This window comes from Panicum hallii, chromosome 2 (assembly GCF_002211085.1).
Source record: "Panicum hallii strain FIL2 chromosome 2, PHallii_v3.1, whole genome shotgun sequence".
Lineage (NCBI taxonomy): Eukaryota > Viridiplantae > Streptophyta > Magnoliopsida > Poales > Poaceae > Panicum > Panicum hallii.
In genome coordinates, this window is record NC_038043.1 from 4,053,008 (window position 1) to 4,070,268 (window position 17,261).

Consider the following 17,261-nt stretch of genomic DNA (forward strand, 5'->3'; position numbering starts at 1 on the left):
TCCTCCATGCCGCGCTTCAAAAATTTGAGAAGTAGCCAAACTGAAAGGAATATTTTTCGCAGACAATTAACATCTTTAAATTTTGAGTCATTGCAAGAAGCTTCAACATCACTATTGCACAATGTTACCCAATTTGAGGGATTTTGTAGATTTATTAATCAAGACTTGGCAGAAGAACTTGAGAAGTTTCTAACAATTAAAGATCCAGATCACGAAATTGCATCTCAATTATTTGTGAAAGGATATCAATCTGAGGAGCCACGTGGATCATCACTTCTTACTAAAGGCAAATAAAGACGCGTAAGAAATTGAATTGAGAACACGGGGTCCATGCACTACTACTTCGAGTATCTTCCAAAAATGTGCTATATATGTAGAAATATTTTGGGAACTTCCACTCAGTTAACTAGTTATTGTGATACTTCCACTCAGTTACACCTGTTTGCTGCTGCCAGCGTGGACGAAGGAAGGAGATAATAAGCTGCTAAGGCTATCTCCAACCGTCGTTCTCTATATCCTTCTTTATATCCGTCATTTACAGACTTCTCTACAAGATTCTCTCCTCTATTTCTCTCCAACAACGTTCTCTAAATCTCGTTCTCTATACATTAAACCCTATATTAGAAACGTATTTTGTTCCAAATTTTTGTACGTACATATTTATCATACCTGAAATGCTATGGACATATTTTATTTTTATTTAATCCAGTGTTTAAAACGTAAAAAAAATAGAGAAGAGGAGAGAGAATCTATATATAGAGAGGAAACCTGTAGCGTTCTCTATTTTAGAGGACCATTTAGAGAACGCTGCTGGAGCACATAGAGAACGGAATCTTCTATATATAGGGTAGAGAACGGTTTAGAGTGTTCCGTTGGAGACAGCCTAAGGCTGCCAAGTTGATGGGCCGAATTAGGCTACCAAACAAGCCCATCTCATCTTTTCTTTTGTTTTTTATTTTCTTCTTTCACAATAATTAATCCATTGGATTATTAAGGAAAAAAACTTTCATTGATTTCCAACCACACCACATCTGACGACCCCACAACTGTCAAGAGGGGCTCTAATGTCTCCTATAGTACGTGGAGGCGTTGTGCGTCCGATGGTCTCCACGTCCACGCGTCGAGCCTGACTAGGTCCGCACGAGTGATACGGCGAAGGACGAGGGTGGTCAGCTGCTCCATTGCCTGCTCAATTGCCTCGGGAAGACCTTGACATTGGCAGTTACCTTTGCCCTGCAAAAAAAAAAGCACTGTTTTTCAGACGGTAAAAAGAATCAAGCAACGGTAAATGTACTCACAGCATGGTGCAAAATTACCTTGAGCGGGCAATTGCTCATCATCTCTCTAACTTGCCTCGCTAACATGAGGCTTGCCTCGCTGGCTCCGAGCATGGAAGCGAACCGGTACATGAAGAACGACTTGAACCTGCTGCCCTCGTTCCTCATCTTCCACTGCGTCGTTATTCTGATCGTAAGTTCAGAGCACTTGAGATGGGCGCGAGCTGCTGTTTCCATGAGAATTTCAGACTTGAACATCTGCTGCGCCGTGGCGCCCATCTCACCAACAGTCGCCTTCACCTGCTCGCAGCTCATGTCGGCCATCAGGGTTCTCTTCTCGGCGATCCAGTCGACAACTTCTTGGACCTTGCAGTAGAGCAGGCAGCAGACACTGTCAAGGCTGGTCAGGTGTTGGATGCCGACAGGGTAAAGGAAAAAGTCTGTGTTTCTCACTGCCCAGCTGGCCTTGAAGTAGCTGAACAGGAGGATGAGCTTCTTGATCTCCGGCATCGCTCCGGCCTCGAATCTGACCGGCGTGGCGCATCCATAGTCGAACCGGCGCAGCTTGGGAAAGCCATCGGCGCCACTGATCGTCACCCTGCTTGTTGTTCCTTGGAAAGACTCGTGAGCCACCAGCCGGAGAAACACCAGGATCGGCAGGCGGCCAAGTGCCATGAGATCTTGCGCCTCGAATGCCTTAACGTGAAGCGTCAGACATTGGAGATTCACAATGGATGGCGCCCAGTTTGGAACCTTGGAGAGGAAATGACCCGTGACCTGAAACCTCCGGAGGCTGGCTGGGACATCACCAGCAGAATCCAGGGAGAAGTCTTCTGAACTTTCAGGGTCCACTTCGACTGACAAAGAGCGAAGGCGGCCGAGCTTACAGAGTGAAGAGGCCATGTTGCTCAGGTACTCCTTGTAACGAGTTCCTTCTGCTGGAGTACTGCGATTACCAGAGCTCAGAAACAACCGGACATTCCTAAGATTTTCCAGCTGCCCAAACTCTCGTGGAAAGTCGACTGACTGCTTGAAGACATCTACGCAACCTAAATCCTCCAATGCTTTCATTCTTTCTGTCCCATCAGGAAGCTTAACCCCCTTGTCCACAACCAAATAGACCAATCTTGTGAGCAGAGAAATACCGGCAGGTAATCTTTTCACCTTTGACTTCTTCAGGTCTAGTGTCTCCAGACTCTTCAGTTTCCAAATCTGTTCTGGGAGCTCAGACACTCCAGTTTCACGGAGGCTCAGGTACTTCAACTGAAACAAATTCCATATACCTGCAAGATGACCACCTTCCACCTGCTTGCAGCCCTGCAAGTCCAAGACACGCACAAACCTGAACTTTGAACACGATGGCAGTTCCTCAAAAGCAAACACTGTAACTGACCGAACATGAGCCAGATTCAGCTCTGTCAGAGTGGAAGCTTTCGCTTTGCTGCAAGCATGGAGAGACAAGCGACGGACCTTGCTATCTGGACCGGGCATATGACCATCATCACGAAACACAGTGACGAAATTCTCTTCTTCAGATCTCGACACAATGAAGTCAAGAACTGTGTCGTGGACCTGGCAAGCTCTAACCTCGCCGTACATGTTCATGTTCCGTGCTTGGATCAAGCTTCTGTTGATGAGCTCGTTGAAGCACCTCTCCCCTAGTTCGTACAGGGTCTGTCCTGGTTCTCTCGGGATGAATCCCTCAGCAATCCATCTCCTCACTAAATGCTTCTTATCGATGATATGATCCTCCGGAAACATGCTTAGATACAATAAACAGGTCTTCAGATGATGAGGAAGGTCAAAGTAACTAAGTGACAATATCTGCATCATGGTCTTAACACCTGGATCCTTTGCTATCCCACGGCCAATGTAACTCTGAACCTGAACCCATTCATCCTCTGTGGGTGCTTTGCTGGAAAGTAGACCAGCTATGGAAATGATAGCCAGAGGTAAACCATCACATTTTTCCAGTATCTTATTAGCTATTCTTGTTAGGTTTGTGGGGAACTTATCTTCTGAGCCAAATAATCTTTCCAGAAACAACCTTCTGGAGTCTGCAGGACCAAGCGGCTTCATTTCGTAGACGAAATCGCCGTCTGAAGAGCAGCATGCTTCAGCTACATCATACTTGCGTGTTGTTGTGATTATTCTGTTGTCTTGGTCATTCTTGTACAGTGCACAGTTAATTGTTTTCCATGCGTCTTTGGTCCATATATCATCGATCACAATGAGGTACCTGTCATATGAATTTTTTTTAAAAAAGGTACAAACCATACACTATCATTTGAAATCAGGAGGCAAAGAAAAACGCTGCAGGAACCATGCACTCGAGTGATGTTATGACAAGCTAATTAGTTCAACAATAAACTAATTAGCTTCGGAAACTAAATAGTTCAAATTTTACCATTACTAATTGGAGCCTCCGCGTTAAGCCACCTAGAATTCTAGATGGACACTAAAAAATAGAGAAATTCTAAAAATTCTCATAAAAATCAGAAACATCCGGCCATTAATCCGACAACTCTAATCATAATGGTCATTGGATCTGTTATCTTTTTTTAATAAATTGCTCACCTCTGCCATTATAAAAATAGACTAAACATGTATCTAAATTACCCATCTCTGCTATTATAAAAATATCTAAAGTAACACTCGTGTAAATTACCCACCTATACCATTATAAAAATAATATAAATAACCCCCTAAATTTGCATATAGATTATCCAATTGTGTCCTTATTAAAAGTTAAAGTAACCGCTAAATCTGAATTAAATTATATAATTACAACAAAATATTAAAGTAAACCAATATAAAATTCTAAATTACTATTTATATCATTATTAATATATTATTTATGTTATTGTTAATTTATATAATAAAAATACTACCCACGATATGTGTCACCATGTATTCATGTATGATTGAAGAGATAAGAATGCCAATTCACAAATAAATAGTTCAACTAAATATATACCAAACACACGTGGAAGTGTGATGCAAAATGAAATCTATTGCAACTAGATAATGATAAATATGTATTTTAGAGTATGTGTTAGAATATTTAATAGGTGAAAGAGGGTGTGAGATAGATAATTATAATTATTACCTATAAGTCTTATTTTTATATTAATTCTAATTAGAGCACAGGTTGATAGGCTAGTATTGACTAATTAGCATGTTCTAAACATAATCTATTAAAATGGAAGTAGTGTTATATGCGAAGTTTGTAATTTCCTAAGTTACTCACAACTATAACGTGATAATGCAATTGACATAACTATGTAATTTGGACACAAGTGCAGTTTACAGCTATACTTCAGTAACTGTTACTACTTCCTAACGTAAATAGCGTCCCTGATCTTATAAATCTTTTATGATGAGAATTTTTTTATGGGAAGATCTTATAAATCTTATATAAACATTGCAGTAAAAATATCACTAATGGGAAAAAAAATATAATGAGCTGTTCGTACCTTTTGTCCTTGAGGAAGCCATTGATTTGTATGATAAGTGTTTGCATGTTCCATGCTTGTATGTTGTGATGAGGTGTATCGTCTACTTGACACAGAATATTCTGCAAAACATGCTCCATGATCGGATTCCGTGACACCGACACAAAGGCATGGCACTCGAATTCTCCCTTGAGCACTCGATAAACTTGGTTCGCAAGAGTCGTCTTCCCCGAACCTCCACACCCGACGATGGAGAGCACCTTCGCCGGCAGCGATGGAGCTGATCCGCTCTTCTTCGTCTTCCCCGAGACCTCGACTAGCTCGTTTCTTGGCCCATCCAAACCGATAAGCCTTGAAGCCTCCTCAAACATGGCGAGAGCCCTCCCATCCACTCCAGCGTTGCTCGCCTTGGACACCGTCTCGTGCGCCCTGTACCTCGCGTTCCTCTCCCCCATCTCCCTGACCTGGGCCTTGAGACCTTCGATCACCCTGGCGATCTTGCGGCGCGTCCTGGGCTTGGAGTTGGCGACGAGGGCGTTCTTCAGCCTGGCGATGAGGCCGCCCGGGCCGTCGGCAGCTTCTTCGCCGCCGCCGGCGACGCGGAGGAGGAACTCGTCGACGCTGTCCTCCATGTCGTAGGACAGCTCCCGCACCTCCTTCATGCAGTCTCTGTCCTGCGCATCGGGATCCTCCAGCTCGGACATCTTCTGAAGGTAGGCTTCCATGGCGCCCAGCTCTTTGGTGAGGGATCTGACCTCGTCAGGAACCTCATTGAAACGCTTGAACTCCCTGCACAGCTCGGTGGCAAGCTTCTCGAGCAGAGGCTTCAGGGCTCCCGTCGCCGCGCTCACCGCGAGCGCCGCCATGGCGCCGGTCGAGCTCGCAGGTTGCAGCACGGAGCGCTCGCTGATTGCTGGAATTTTTGTGGGTGCTTGGACGGGGATGGATGCAGTAGCAGTTTAATTAGGTTGGATTGGTAGTCCGCAGCTGAAATCTTGTAGAAGCCGTTCCGACGAGCAAGAATTAAACAAATCGATCCTGTAAATATGATATGCTTTTCTAATTGATGCGCGCACGTCGCGTGCTCCGAGATGCTCGCGTGGGTCGAGTGGATCATGTGTCTTTGGATCACTGGAGTTAATGATTAGTCCGGATTAGCTGTGTTAGGCCTATTAGCTGGATAGTTATTATCTGGCTAAATGGCCGCTTGTAAGGATTTCTTTTTAAAGTGGCTTCACTAACAAAAAACTAAAAAATCTAACTTCACTTGGCTTATAACTTATATTAGCCTAAGCTTAAAAATCCTAAAATTCCTCGATTTGCGCAGAACAGTCGAGCCAGTATCGAAATTAACCCTCCCAAATAGACTTTAACTTAGAGTTGTTAGCTGGAAGTTAGCTATGCACGTTTGAATCAGTCGGAGCTAATATCAGCTGCATAGTTTCAACTGGTGGATCAAACAGATTACAGATCCTCATTCAAGCATACTGTGCTGATTAATTAAGTTTGATGATAAATGCTCGGATCCGATGGTGTGAACTGTCATGCTTCGATGTGGTACTGCAGGTGTGAGCTGTACCACTTCTCCCGTCAAACTTATCGGTGGAGGTCAACAATTCGTCCAAATTAAAGCTTGTGTCAGCTCTTAGCTATATCAATAATGAACCGACTGATTATTTAATCCACAATGGTCTAGAGGATGGTGCAACTGATGACTCTAACTCTCTAAGTTCGTTCCAACTCGCAACAAAAGAGGTGCATATTGTATCCATCACCATCCAAAAGATTATGGCAACACATGGTTATTGTATCTCTACGGGAATCGGGTCGGAAGTTTTCTACACTACTCCCTCCGTTCCAATTTGCATTCTTTGTTGGATAGAGTAGTAAGTTGAATATTTTCAAGTGGTGAAAATGGCAACAAAGAAAATCATTCACAAGTAATTCTCAACAAAAGATCAGCACAAGCAATAAAATAGTTCGTTAACATGTGCTCCCTTTAGAGACACAAGTGCTAGAAGTCCATGGATAACTTTTAGGGCCACTGATAATCCAAGTTGCTTATTGTTCTTTCTGTTCATTTAATTTCCTAATGAGACTGATACAGATTCAATATTTCTCGAAAACATTTGAATCTTATTAAGATATTATTTTTAGGATTGAGAGGCTATATTTTTCTATTCATAATCACATTTTTCGTCGTTTTCATATATTACTATACACTCTCCGCGAAGACTCACTTCCACACAACTACCGCAAGTATTTTTTTTATATAAAAAAGCTACGTCTCATAAACCAATGGCATACTTTGTTGGATGCGGCTAAATTAGTCCATCCGTACGGCCGCACCATTTTGGGAAAGCAAATACATTAACTTTCCATTTTTAGTAAATTAATCCCACGCGGTAGCTCTGTTCACATTAAGGATGGAATTGGATCGGACACGCATGTAATCGGATTTGGATAGTATTTTTCCCATATTTTAATTCGAATACGGATACAAATTCGGATCTTCTCGATTACAAATGCAAAACGAATGCCTCGGATTCGGATTCAAATTTGGATATTTACTCGATATATAGGATAATATTTAACTATTTTTTTATTGATAGTTTTAGAATACAAATTATTATATATGTAAAAAACTAAAGTATAAAAATATAACAAAGATAACTAGTTAAAAATAGCTTATTTATTAACAAATATTTTAAGAAATAAATATATAAAAAATAAAAATATATTTCCAATAAATATATAAATATTTTTAATTAATATATAATAAAAAATTATAAAAGTAATTTCACCCATAAATAGATAAAACAAGAATATGTACGAGTAAATTTAATATCTTTATAATTTTTTATAAAAATTAATAGTATTGGTTATGAAAAGTAAATATAATTTTTTAAATAGTTCTACTGAAAATGGATACGAATAGTGTCGGATATTGTCGAATAAGGATGTGAAATCGGATAGGAAAAAAATAATAAAAATTGGATTCGAATGTATCCACTTTACTACCGCATTAGATTTGCATTCCAATATGGATATCCATATTGATGTTTAAATAAATACAGATATCGGATATTCGGATATCCGCATTCATATTCCCATCCATAGTTCACTGGCGGTTTTTCTCTCCCCCAGTTCCTTCCTTTCCTGCTGGATACCTGCAGTTCAGTGAAAAACAGTGAAGGGTGACAGATAATTGCCTAAGGACTTGAATTATTCTTTCTGTTCATTTGATTTCCTAATAAGACTGTTACAGATTCAATATTTTCTCGAAAACATTTGAATCTTATTAAGATATTATTTTTAGGATTGAGAGACTATATTTTTCTATTCATAATCATATTTTTCGTTATTTCCATATATTACTGTACACTCTCCGCGAAGACTCACTTCCACACAACTACTGCAAGTAATTTTTTTATAAGAAAAAACTACGTCTCATAAACCAATGGCATACTTTGTTGGATGCGGCTAAATTAGTCCATCCGTACGGCCGCACCGTTTTGGGAAAGCAAATACATTAGCTTTCCATTTTTAGTAAATTAATCCTACACGGTAGCTCTGTTCACAGTAAAGATGGAAACGGATCCATACGCATGGAATTAGATTCGGATAGCATTTTTTACCATATTTTAATTCGAATACGGATACAAATTCAGATGTTCTCGAATACGAATGCAAAACGGATGTCTCGAATTCGGATTTAAATTCAGATATTTACTTGATACATAGAATAATATTTAAGTTTTAGAATATAAAATTATTATATATGTACAAACTAAAATATGATAATATAACAAATATAGCCAGTTAAAAATAGCTTATTTATCAAAAAATATTTTAAGAAATAAATATTTAAAAAATAAAACTAGAAATAAAAATGCATTTTCAATAAATATATAAACATTTTTAATTAATATAAACATTTTAAGAATATGTACGAGTAAAATTAATCTTCCTATAATTTTATTATAAATTATAAAAATTAATAGTATTAGTTATGAAAAGTAAATATAGTTTTTAATATTTTTACTAAAAACGGATACGGATAGTGTCGGACATTGTTGAATATGGATGTGAAATCGGATAGAGAAAAATAAAAATCAGATTCGGATGTATCCACATTACTACCGTACAGATATAGATATCCATATTAATATTTAAACGAATACGAATATCCGTTGGCCTCGACAGCTTCGGTCTCTCACCTGTGGGGTGGTTTTTGGCTTGCTGGCGGTTCCGCAGCGCTTGTGGGCACCTCGCCGGAGTCCCTCTCGGGCGCCCCGGAGGCCACGCGGAAGCGGGTCGTGATCCGGTGCCTGGAGGAGGTGTCGACCGTGATAGCTGCTGGGGGCGATGCCGCGGCGACGGAGAAGGTGCATAGGGTTGATGACGCCCGGTCATGTGAGGATTTGCTGCTTCAGCTTATCGGAGAGGTGAGTTGTTACTATGCACCCATGTGCGTTCTCGCGGTTCGCATTCCCCTTCCGATTTCGTCGGATAGTGCAGAAGCTGTGTGTAGTGCTTGCATTTGTTTCTGTTCATGTTTGGGGACATTTCGTCCAACGGGTCGTGGATAGTTACTGTTAGCCTCCTTATTCCTAACTCGGCATAGCCGCTTTTTTCACATTAGTTGGCCTTTGGTAGAGCGGTAGTGATCGAGTCACAGGTGACGGAGCAAGGAATGTATCCTGAAACACAATTGTGGGTTTCAAGGATTGATATAAATCTGGACACCGTGTCTCATTGCAAACTTATCTTGCTAGGCAATGTCATTATCATTACTTGTTGAAAGAAAAAAAAATGAAGACATAGTGGGTTTAATGTTATAGGATTTTCATTCAATGATAGAGTCAGGGATTTGTTGCATTGTAACTACTCTGTTCTTTCTGTGTAGCTTTACTGCTTCCGCCCTAATCACTGATCCTATTGTAATTTTACAATATTTCTAGGCTGGACCCTGTTATTAACCAAGTTGATGTATTCTAGTGACATGCTTCAGTATACTGCCCTTACCTAATTCATATAAAAAAACTTAGCTACTTCGTCCTCCTGTTAAGATATACCAATTGTGTGGTACCTTAGTACCAATTATTCTATAAACGTTGATTGCTGTGACATATTCTGCTACTGCTCCATTGCATATATGATTGTGAAGTTCAGAAAGATTACCGCATCGCTGGACTGTGCCAATGCTCTAATCTATTGCAAAAATGTAATGGTGTCAATTGCCATCTTGCCTATCATTTATCGCATAAGTGTCCATGTGCATCAATAGACATCTCGTCGTTGTCGTCGGGAATGCCACCCCTCCACCATTCCATCGTGCATGGCGCTACCCCGCGACATCGCGTGCGGGTTCTTCCCTGGCAGGACCACCACATGGACACGGTGGGCTGAAGAACTTATGCCATCACTGCCATGGTAGACAATTATGAGCTCGTCACGTTCCACACATGGGTATGCATGGCATGCTGCTTATTGGCCGCCAGCCATAGTTGTCAAGTGGAGCAACACGGCGTGACATTGTTGCCGTCGTTATTAAGGTTCCGTTTGGCATAGCTTTAGCTTCTCCTAAAACGGTTTCTGAAGCAGCTTCTCTGATAAAGCTGAAACTATTTTCAAAATCGTTTGGCGAAACGTGGACCTGCGGGAGAAGCTGGGCGAAGCCACGATTTCCGATTTCTCCTCCCCAGTGTAAGCCGAAAACAGCTCTATCAGGTGCTTCATAGATGAAGCTGTTGGAAAATACCCTTTTGACGCAGCTTCATGTGAAGCTCGTCGTTTTGAATCTCCTCAACAAACTATGCCAGAGGAGCTTCAAGATAGATGGGATCCATACTTGAGATGGGCGACCCGCTGGTTGCTTGAGTTTTAGTCCCCTAAGTCAAGCATGCATACTTGCGTATTGGTCACATCCACAGGACAGCTATCACTCCAACAAGCGCCCACTATTGCTGAGAATGAGATGAGGGATCTTATTTTTTTAAAAAAAAACTAAAACTGGAGAATTGTCTCATTATTAGAACTCTTGTTATGAAGTTTAAGATTATTCGTCCACATCACATGATATAGCTAGTTGTCACACATCAACCAGCAGTCCAGCACTCCCTGTTGTTGAGACGAGAAATCCTTGCAAGCAAACTCAAACGTGCCAGAAGTCATAAAGAAACATGTTGTGTGGCTAACTTGCTTCATCACAACATTGACTTATTTTGGAGCCTTGCCGCCATTTCAATATCAAATATGATAGGATGTGGGTACCATCAAATCGAATAACCATTTTAGTTGATATAGGAGACTTAGCTTTCAGACTGAATTTGGAAAGGCCATTGAGTATAGAGTTTTCCGACCACAGTAGCAAGAATTAACGGCGAATACGCCTCTAGCAGCATGTCTCCAATCACTTGTTGAGGTGGTCCATCATAAGCCAATCCTATAGATTTACTTTGTGGGGATGAGATGGCAATGGGCAAGCAACTGATGAATGAGATGATGATAGATCACCACATTTCTTAAACCGAGCACCCCCTTTGCATAATCTCTCTTACATTTTCATCCTCGTTATTCCGTGTAAAAAGATTATCTCGAAGGTGTGTTACATTTGGAGGGATGAGGATTACAAGGTGCCTCCTCTCAAAACTTCCAATGTGGTACTAAGTAACCATATTACAATCACGACTACGCCACAACATCGAGATGGCGGTATTGCCGGAAACTTTTCCATTCTCTAAAAATATTGGACCGGTGTTTGTTACATCCACCGTAATCGTTTGAGATATGATGATTGATGAGGCACATCCTTGTTGAGCGCACAATTTGGTGCCCGGTGTTTCGAAGTAATCCCTTTTCTCAGTTAAAACCAAACTGAGATATGCCCTCGTACATTCCTTGTTGAGTTGAATTTAGATGTCTTTTTTTTCTTATTTATGATGTACAGTTACCTCTGGTTCTTCTTAAGTTGGTCAAAATTTTAGATAGGCATTATTGGCAAATAATTCTTTACGCTGCATCAAAGTTATTGTAGTATTATTGAGTTGATGACCATCGTGTTTGCCTTCCTTTCCAACTCCTCCATGCCGCGCTTCAAAAATTTGAGAAGTAGCCAAACTGAAAGGAATATTTTTTGCAGATAATTAACATCTTTAAATTTTGAGTCATTGCAAGAAGCTTCAACATCACTATTGCACAATATTACCCAACTTGAGGGATTTTGTAGATTCATTAATCAAGACTTGGCAGAAGAGCTTGAGAAGTTTCTAACAATTAAAGATCCAGATCACGAAATTGCATCTCAATTATTTGTGAAAGGATATCAATCTGAGGAGCCACGTGGATCATCACTTCTTACTAAAGGCAAATAAAGACGCGTAAGAAATTGAATTGAGAACACGGGGTCCATGCACTACTACTTCGAGTATCTTCCAAAAATGTGCTATATATGTAGAAATATTTTGGGAACTTCCACTCAGTTAACTAGTTATTGTGATACTTCCACTCAGTTACACCTGTTTGCTGCTGCCAGCGTGGACGAAGGAAGGAGATAATAAGCTGCTAAGGCTGCCAAGTTGATGGGCCGAATTAGGCTACCAAACAAGCCCATCTCATCTTTTCTTTTGTTTTTTATTTTCTTCTTTCACAATAATTAATCCATTGGATTATTAAGGAAAAAAAACTTTCATTGATTTCCAACCACACCACATCTGAAGACCCCACAACTGTCAAGAGGGGCTCTAATGTCTCCTACAGTGCGTGGAGGCGTTGTGCGTCCGATGGTCTCCACGCCCACGCGTCGAGCATCGGGACTACGTCCGCACGAAGGCGTTGTGCGGCCGTCTCTCACGTAATTTTATTCCAGTGAAACGGCGAAGGACGAGGGTGGTCAGCTGCTTCATTGCCTGCTCAATTGCCTCGGGAACACCTTGACATTGGCAGTTACCTTTGCCCTGCAAGGAGGCAAAAAAAAGACACTGTTTTTCAGACGGTAAAAAGAATCAAGCAACGGTAAATGTACTCACAGCATGGTGCAAAATTACCTTGAGCGGGCAATTGCTCATCATCTCTCTAACTTGCCGCGCTAACATGAGGCTTGCCTCGCTGGTTCTGAGCATGGAAACGAGCCGGTCCGTGAAGGGCGACTTGAACCTGCTGCCCTCGTTCCTCATCCCCCACTGCGTCGTTATTCTGATCGTAAGTTCAGAGCACTTGAGATGGGCGCGAGCTGCTGTTTCCATGAGACTTTCAGACTTCATGAACATCTGCTCCGCCGTGGCGCCCATCTCACCAACAGTCGCCTTCACCTGCTTGCAGCTCATGTCGGCCATCAGGGTTCTCTTCTCGGCGATCCAGTCGACAACTTCTTGGACCTTGCAGTAGAGCAGGCAGCAGACACTGTCAAGGCTGGTCAGGTGTTGGATGCCGACAGGGTAAAGGAAAAAGTCTGTGTTTCTCACTGCCCAGCTGGCCTTGAAGTAGCTGAACAGGAGGATGAGCTTCTTGATCTCCGGCATCGCTCCGGCCTCGAATCTGACCGGCGTGGCGCATCCATAGTCGAACCGGCGCAGCTTGGGAAAGCCATCGGCGCCACTGATCGTCACCCTGCTTGTTGTTCCTTGGAAAGACTCGTGAGCCACCAGCCGGAGAAACACCAGGATCGGCAGGCGGCCAAGTGCCATGAGATCTTGCGCCTCGAATGCCTTAACGTGAAGCGTCAGACATTGGAGATTCACAAGGGATGGCGCCCAGTTTGGAACCTTGGAGAGGAAATGACCCGTGACCTGAAACCTCCGGAGGCTGGCTGGGACATCACCAGCAGAATCCAGGGAGAAGTCTTCTGAACTTTCAGGGTCCACTTTGACTGACAAAGAGCGAAGGCGGCCGAGCTTACAGAGTGAAGAGGCCATGTTGCTCAGGTACTCCTTGTAACGAGTTCCTTCTGCTGGAGTACTGCGTTTACCAGAGCTCAGAAACAACCGGACATTCCTAAGATTTTCCAGCTGCCCAAACTCTCGTGGAAAGTCGACTGACTGCTTGAAGACATCTACGCAACCTAAATCCTCCAATGCTTTCATTCTTTCTGTCCCATCAGGAAGCTTAACCCCCTTGTCCACAACCAAATAGACCAATCTTGTGAGCAGAGAAATACCGGCAGGTAATCTTTTCACCTTTGACTTCTTCAGGTCTAGTGTCTCCAGACTCTTCAGTTTCCAAATCTGTTCTGGGAGCTCAGACACTCCAGTTTCACGGAGGCTCAGGTACTTCAACTGAAACAAATTCCCTATACCTGCAAGATGACCACCTTCCACCTGCTTGCAGCCCTGCAAGTCCAAGACACGCAGAAACCTGAACTTTGACCACGATGGCAGTTCCTCAAAAGCAAACACTGTAACTGACCGAACATGAGCCAGATTCAGCTCTGTCAGAGTGGAAGCTTTCGCTTTGCTGCAAGCATGGAGAGACAAGCGACGGACCTTGCTATCTGGACCGGGCATATGACCATCATCACGAAACACAGTGACGAAATTCTCTTCTTCAGATCTCGACACAATGAAGTCAAGAACTGTGTCGTGGACCTGGCAAGCTCTAACCTCGCCGTACATGTCCATGTTCCGTGCTTGGATCAAGCTTCTGTTGATGAGCTCGTTGAAGCACCTCTCCCCTAGTTCGTACAGGGTCTGTCCTGGTTCTCTCGGGATGAATCCCTCAGCAATCCATCTCCTCACTAAATGCTTCTTATCGATGATATGATCCTCCGGAAACATGCTTAGATACAATAAACAGGTCTTCAGATGATGAGGAAGGTCAAAGTAACTAAGTGACAATATCTGCATCATGGTTTTAACACCTGGATCCTTTGCTATCCCACGGCCAATGTAACTCTGAACCTCAACCCATTCATCCTCTGTGGGTGCTTTGCTGGAAAGTAGACCAGCTATGGAAATGATAGCCAGAGGTAAACCATCACATTTTTCCAGTATCTTATTAGCTATTCTTGTTAGGTTTGTGGGGAACTTATCTTCTGAGCCAAATAATCTTTCCAGAAACAACCTTCTGGAGTCTGCAGGACCAAGCGGCTTCATTTCGTAGACGAAATCGCCGTCTGAAGAGCAGCATGCTTCAGCTACATCGTACTTGCGTGTTGTTGTGATTATTCTGTTGTCTTGGTCATTCTTGTACAGTGCACAGTTAATTGTTTTCCATGCGTCTTTGGTCCATATATCATCGATCACAATGAGGTACCTGTCATATGAATTTTTTTAAAAAAAGGTACAAACCATACACTATCATTTGAAATCAGGAGGCAAAGAAAAACGCTGTAGGAACCATGCACTCGAGTGATGTTATGACAAGCTAATTAGTTCAACAATAAACTAATTAGCTTCGGAAACTAAATAGTTCAAATTTTACCATTACTAATTGGAGCCTCCGCGTTAAGCCACCTAGAATTCTAGATGGACACTAAAAAATAGAGAAATTCTAAAAATTCTCATAAAAATCAGAAACATCCAGCCATTAATCCGACAACTCTAATTATAATGGTCATTGGATCTGTTATCTTTTCTAATAAATTGCTCACCTCTGCCATTATAAAAATAGACTAAATATGTATCTAAATTACCCATCTCTGCCATTATAAAAATATCTAAAGTAACACTCTAATCATCGTGTAAATTACCCACCTATACCGTTATAAAAATAATATAAATAACCCCCTAAATTTACATATAGATTATCCAATTGTATCAATATTAAAAGTTAAAGTAACCGCTAAATCTGAATGAAATTATATAATTACAACAAAATATTAAAGTAAACCAATATAAAATTCTAAATTACTATTTATATCATTATTAATATATTATTTATATTATTGTTAATTTATATAATAAAAATACTACCCACGATATGTGTCACCATGTATTCATGTATGATTGAAGAGATAAGAATACCAATTCACAAATAAATAGTTCAACTAAATATATACCAAACACACATGGAAGTGTGATGCAAAATGAAATCTATTGCAACTAGATAATGATAAATATGTATTTTAGAGTTTGTGTTAGAATATTTAATAGGTGAAAGAGGGTGTGAGATAGATAGTTATAATTATTACCTATAAGTCTTATTTTTATATTAATTCTAATTAGAGCACAGGTTGACAGGCTAGTATTGACTAATTAGCATGTTCTAAACATAATCTATTAAAATGGAAGTAGTGTTATATGCGAAGTTTGTAATTTCCTAAGTTACTCACAACTATAACGTGATAATGCAATTGACATAACTATGTAATTTGGACACAAGTGCAGTTTACAGCTATACTTCAGTAACTGTTACTACTTCCTAACGTAAATAGCGTCCCTGATCTTATAAATCTTTTATGATGAGAATTTTTTTTATGGGAAGATCTTATAAATCTTATATAAACATTGCAGTAAAAATATCACTAATGGGAAAAAAAATATAATGAGCTGTTCGTACCTTTTGTCCTTGAGGAAGCCATTGATTTGTATGATAAGTGTTTGCATGTTCCATGCTTGTATGTTGTGATGAGGTGTATCGTCTACTTGACACAGAATATTCTGCAAAACATGCTCCATGATCGGATTCCGTGACACCGACACAAAGGCATGGCACTCGAATTCTCCCTTGAGCACTCGATAAACTTGGTTCGCAAGAGTCGTCTTCCCCGAACCTCCACACCCGACGATGGAGAGCACCTTCGCCGGCAGCGATGGAGCTGATCCGCTCTTCTTCGTCTTCCCCGAGACCTCGACTAGCTCGTTTCTTGGCCCATCCAAACCGATAAGCCTTGAAGCCTCCTCAAACATGGCGAGAGCCCTCCCATCCACTCCAGCGTTGCTCGCCTTGGACACCGTCTCGTGCGCCCTGTACCTCGCGTTCCTCTCCCCCATCTCCCTGACCTGGGCCTTGAGACCTTCGATCACCCTGGCGATCTTGTGGCGCGTCCTGGGCTTGTCGACGAGGGCGTTCTTCAGCCTGGCGATGGGGCCGCCCGGGCCGTCGGCAGCTTCTTCGCCGCCGCCGGCGACGCGGAGGAGGAACTCGTCGACGCTGTCCTCCATGTCGTAGGACAGCTCCCGCACCTCCTTCATGCAGTCTCTGTCCTGCGCATCGGGATCCTCCAGCTCGGACATCTCCTGAAGGTAGGCTTCCATGGCGCCCAGCTCTTTGGTGAGGGATCTGACCTCGTCAGGAACCCCATTGAAACGCTTCAACTCCCTGCACAGCTCGGTGGCAAGCTTCTCGAGCAGAGGCTTCAGGGCTCCCGTCGCCGCGCTCACCGCGAGCGCCGCCATGGCGCCGGTCGAGCTCGCAGGTTGCAGCACGGAGCGCTCGCTGATTGCTGGAATTTTTGTGGGTGCTTGGACGGGGATGGATGCAGTAGCAGTTTAATTAGGTTGGATTGGTAGTCCGCAGCTGAAATCTTGTAGAAGCCGTTCCGACGAGCAAGAATTAAACAAATCGATCCTGTAAATATGATATGCTTTTC

General features: G+C 42.0%; 2 protein-coding genes across 3 annotated transcripts; both read right to left on the bottom strand.

Moving 5' to 3' along the window:
- Positions 1-951: 951 nt before the first annotated feature.
- Positions 952-5,728, bottom strand: LOC112882585 (disease resistance protein RPM1-like). 2 transcript variants are annotated; one of them, XM_025947668.1, is made up of 4 exons: positions 4,754-5,728; positions 1,731-3,516; positions 1,317-1,643; positions 952-1,233 (listed from the first exon to the last, which is right to left on the bottom strand). In XM_025947668.1, exons 1-4 carry the CDS (start codon positions 5,596-5,598, stop codon positions 1,072-1,074), a joined length of 3,120 nt encoding a protein of 1,039 aa, XP_025803453.1. In that variant the 5' UTR covers positions 5,599-5,728; the 3' UTR covers positions 952-1,071. The 2 variants fall into 2 exon arrangements, with proteins under 2 accessions (XP_025803453.1, XP_025803452.1); XM_025947667.1 differs by having other exon boundaries at positions 1,317-3,516.
- A 6,481-nt stretch (positions 5,729-12,209) lies between these two features.
- LOC112882509 (disease resistance protein RPM1-like) lies at positions 12,210-16,965 on the bottom strand. Its single transcript, XM_025947584.1, has 4 exons — positions 16,229-16,965; positions 13,198-14,983; positions 12,781-13,110; positions 12,210-12,690 (listed from the first exon to the last, which is right to left on the bottom strand). The coding sequence occupies exons 1-4, from the start codon at positions 16,924-16,926 to the stop codon at positions 12,550-12,552; spliced, it is 2,955 nt and encodes a 984-aa protein (XP_025803369.1). The 5' UTR covers positions 16,927-16,965; the 3' UTR covers positions 12,210-12,549.
- Between the last annotated feature and the right edge of the window lie 296 nt (positions 16,966-17,261).